At 36.2% G+C, this 4,140-nt stretch overlaps 1 protein-coding gene across 1 annotated transcript in view; it reads left to right on the top strand.

Annotated features, from left to right (window-relative positions):
• The window catches only part of LOC107673920 (transcription factor COE1-like), a 43,964-nt gene extending 42,222 nt beyond the window's left edge, over positions 1-1,742 (top strand). Inside the window, exon 11 of the mRNA XM_016467749.1 lies at positions 1,612-1,742. Within this exon, the coding sequence (XP_016323235.1) occupies positions 1,612-1,643 (32 nt within the window). The 3' untranslated portion in view covers positions 1,644-1,742. The remainder of the gene's footprint in view (positions 1-1,611) is intronic.
• The last annotated feature ends 2,398 nt before the right edge of the window (positions 1,743-4,140 follow it).

Here is a 4,140-nt window from a genome sequence, read left to right as displayed (position 1 = left end):
TTCCCCCCCCCCCATTCCAAATGAAGCAGAGACACTCAGGAAATAACCCAGGAATTAGAGATGAGGGACCAGAGAGAGGAAATCAATAGGAAGCCAATATGCTGCATGAAAAATCTGGTGCGGTGATGTGGCCTGCTGAAAGTGGGGAGCGATGGAGAGAGAAACCAAGCTCAGTGCTCATGGGACGTGCTTCCTCTTGGCTAATAATGAATAGAAGTGATAGTAATGTTTGACTGAACGTTGTTTAATGTTTGAGAACAAAAATTATTTATCTAAGCTTAAGCTATTTTTGTTTAAGTGTTGGCAAGCAAGTTCATTTGGGTCAGACTATGTATACACTGCATGCACTTTTTATTAGCATAGCTGTTTGTTTATAATTTGTCTCGTAAAAATTATGTCCGCATAAATGTGTGTCGGTCCCCATAGGCACATGAAGTAAACACTCAGTCGCTCATCGAAACACAGGCGAAAAGCTACACAGTCAAATAAAAAACTGCTTTAAATGACCTGTTTTTATTCAAGCCAAATATATTATTTAATATGACTGGATTACACCAATGGAAGTCATTTTTAAGAGTAAAAATAGCTCCAACTGCATGCATACACTGAGTTTGTCCTCTACGCTCTTCATGTAAATGCAAAATCCCTCAGACTGTAAGAATATCCTGAACGTCTCCTCCGAACCCGTGGAGCTTTGTCCTCATGGGAGAGAAGCATTAGCTAATGCGTTGCAAAGCCGTCCTATAGTGTTATCACTAATTGGATTGATGAATTGTTCATATAATGGCTCCCTGATGGGGAGACTGATATACAGCCTGTAAAGCAAGTCACTATTTATCCTGACAATGACTCCAATTAAATACGGATAACCTGCAACCTTAGGTGGATCATACGGAATAAAGATTATCCTCACCCAATCTCAGGGAATTGTACATCCTTCTGATTAATGTACAGCTTCAGTGTGATCGAAAGCACAGAGAATTATGGGATATATTACTGGGTTCGTTTAGTCTCTCCATCCCTCCATCAGTTGATTGAAGCCATATTTCTACCCTGTTGTTTGGATGTGATCCATGAGCATTGTCTTTAGTTAACCCTTTCATTTCTATGCATCAATTTACTTCAAAACTGTTGCACAACATCTTAGTAACCATATCAGGGCTAAAAAAAATAGCATTTTTTTGCAACTAACAGAAATAAGTTTGATAATTTGAAGTGCTGAACTAATAAGAAAACTGAAATAAAAGCTTGCAAACTTGCAAAAAAAACGTTGCATCTTACAAAAGCACATAAAATAACTAAAAATTAAACTAAAATTAAAGCTGAAAATATAAAAATAAAAGCTAATTAAAATCGTAATAAAACCTATAATAGTACATAAATAATTCTAAAATAACACTGAACTGTATTGTGATTTTCATATGTATAATGGCAAGTCATCACAAAGCAATACAATATTTCTTTCTCTCTTTGTGCAAGGTTGACTGTGACAAATATCATTTGAGTAGGACATGCTTTCCAGATGCTTTTCTTTTGGTTTTGTTGCATGACAGATGAAACCAAACAATCCCATGTCTCACTTTCCTTCTCTCTCTTTTCTCATGACTATAGTGATCCCAGGGATGATTGTTCCTCCCATGTAGGGGCTCCTGGGCTGCTGAAGAGACACATTTGATTTCAGCTCTCATTAGAGAATCTACACTCTGAGCTGAAGGCAATTTCTGGTGGAGGAGACATGAAAACTGAACTTTTATTTATTATATATATAAATATATGATGAATATATAAATCTATATCTTTTCTTTGAGGCTTACAGAACCTGTACTATTGTAATAATATGCATGGGCTCTTCTTGATGGTTTTATTTTGCGCGTCGAACCTAGAAGGACGTTTGCAATTAAGTTTTAATCTGTTCTTTTTAGTCTTTTCTTTCATCTTTTATTTATCTGATTATTTATGCCTGCTTATAGATCTGTCTATTCCATTATCTCTCTCACGTATATCAGTACCAGCAGTATAGATGCCTTAACAATGCAAACCCATAAGCGTACAATCACTTGTACAGACTTCACAACCACCACTACCAATAACTGTTGCCACAGAGTTACTCAAGGGATTTCTTTCCAGATAAAAAGCACAAATTGGTCTGGTTTACTTAAAGCAAGGAGGGTTAAATTAATTATTTGTCCTTTTTCTGTTGTTTGTATTATGGAGGAAAATGAGAGGGAACTTGAAGGATTATAAAGAGAGACTATATGATTTATTTTTTGTGTTGCTAGTGCGATGGGTTGCACTTTCTCATTCATTTAAAGCAAAAGGCTGCCTTTTTTAATTCGTTTATGTCTGCTGCGTTCACAAGAGGGGGAGAAGCTCAAAGCCATATTCTACAGTGTCTCCGTTCGCTCTGAAGTGGATGCTCACTTTAGCTGGAGGTGCATGCAAACCTGCATATTTTGGGTCGTGCCACAGCACTTTGTAAGGTACCAGTGATTAATTTCTCACCCTGAGCAAAGTGACTCGATGTCAGAGCACAATGCCTTGACCCCAGAGCTGAAGTTTTGACTCCCAGTCTGTAACGCTGTGACTTGAGTCAAATTTTACTGTCAATGATCGGTCTTTAGGGCTCTTTCATGAATGGTTTAAGTGCTGTCTCCTGTAATGTGAGTCTGCAATCTGCCATCTAACAGAAAAATGGCTTTTAATATGCTGATGTGTGAGGACTATTTATCAGAAATGACTGACCATTCATGATGTTTTTCTTTTCCATATTTGGCTGTTATGCGATGGTTACTTTGTTAGCGGCTCCATCGCAATGAATAAGATGGACTCCTCATAAAATGACAAGCATTTGATAGAACACAAGACTCGAACCAAAAAGCTGGTCTCCTTCTTTTCCTGCCTCCTATTCTTGTTCTTTGTTTCATTTTTTTTTTGACTGGATACACACTGAACCGTTCTATTGATAGGAAAACTCAAGACAAAAACTACTGTATAGATTATCATTTTTGATGAAAGCTGTAAAATAACTTTTCAAAGTTCACAATATTAAATTAAAGTTACTTCTTGTCTGTGATATTTTTTTTTTTTTTCAGAGTGTCTTTTGTCTTCCTTGAGCCTTTCTTCTAGAAGCAGGTGTTTGGGGGCATGTTAGGAAAATAGATGTTACAAAAGTAACCCAGCATGTTATTTTTGTGCCGTCTTATTGCCAACAGATGTCTGATTGTTCGTTATCTCCGGGGAATGATCTCTCCTTGGGCCCAGCCCACTTTCCTTCTACCCCAACCCGCCAATTCCCCTTAAAGTAGCACATTTTAATTAGCCCCATTCATTAAATTATTATATACCTGATAGCATAATGAATGTGGGCTCTGACTTTCGCAAACATGATAATGATGGGCTCCTCAACTTATTAATTGAACTGCGCCTTGCATTTAATTGACTCATCATTTGCATTTACGGTCATCAGCAAAAATTAATCTCTCTCTTTTTTAGTTTGCATGTTTAATTTAAGATGCTCTTGATCTGATTAGCTTGTAAAAGTCACTGGCAAGATTCTGCTGACCCGACTGCATGAGGGCAAACTCCACCTCAGCTTAAAAGAGAGCTTCACCTGACCCTGAAACATTAGTGAAATGCAAGTTTGAATCGTTAATATCTTGAGCCATTAAATCAAAATCTGGCACATGGTTTCAGTGGGAATTGCTGTTGTTTTAAAGCCAGAATTGGTAGTTGTCTGTTTGCTAAAATAAAGAGAAGGATAATTTTTTTTTTTTAAATGTTAGATATAGGTATAAATAGCCTTTTTTTTTAAAGATAAGAAATTATTTGCTTATTATGTCTACACCTGTAGGTCAAAAGTTAAAAGATGTTTTAATGTTTTTGAAAAAAGCCTCGTGCTTACCAAGGCTGTATTTATTTGATAAAAAATACAGTAAAAACAGTAATATTGATGAATATAATTACAATTTAAAAATAAGTCTTTTCTGTTTTTAATATATTATTATTATATTCTCTCTCTTTTTCCCTATTCGGTCAGACATGCCACAGGTTGATTCTAAATCAAGTCTGATCTTTGAATTCTTTATATTGCCACCTAGTTCTAATGTACAAGTGTTTTAGATTCGCTAATTGTCAGTTCAA

Source organism: Sinocyclocheilus anshuiensis, unplaced genomic scaffold, assembly GCF_001515605.1.
Source record: "Sinocyclocheilus anshuiensis isolate Anshui unplaced genomic scaffold, SAMN03320099.WGS_v1.1 scaffold1351, whole genome shotgun sequence".
Classification (NCBI taxonomy): Eukaryota; Metazoa; Chordata; class Actinopteri; order Cypriniformes; family Cyprinidae; genus Sinocyclocheilus; species Sinocyclocheilus anshuiensis.
The sequence above is the reverse complement of the archived record's forward strand: the minus strand, read 5'-3'. Positions and strand labels throughout refer to the sequence as shown.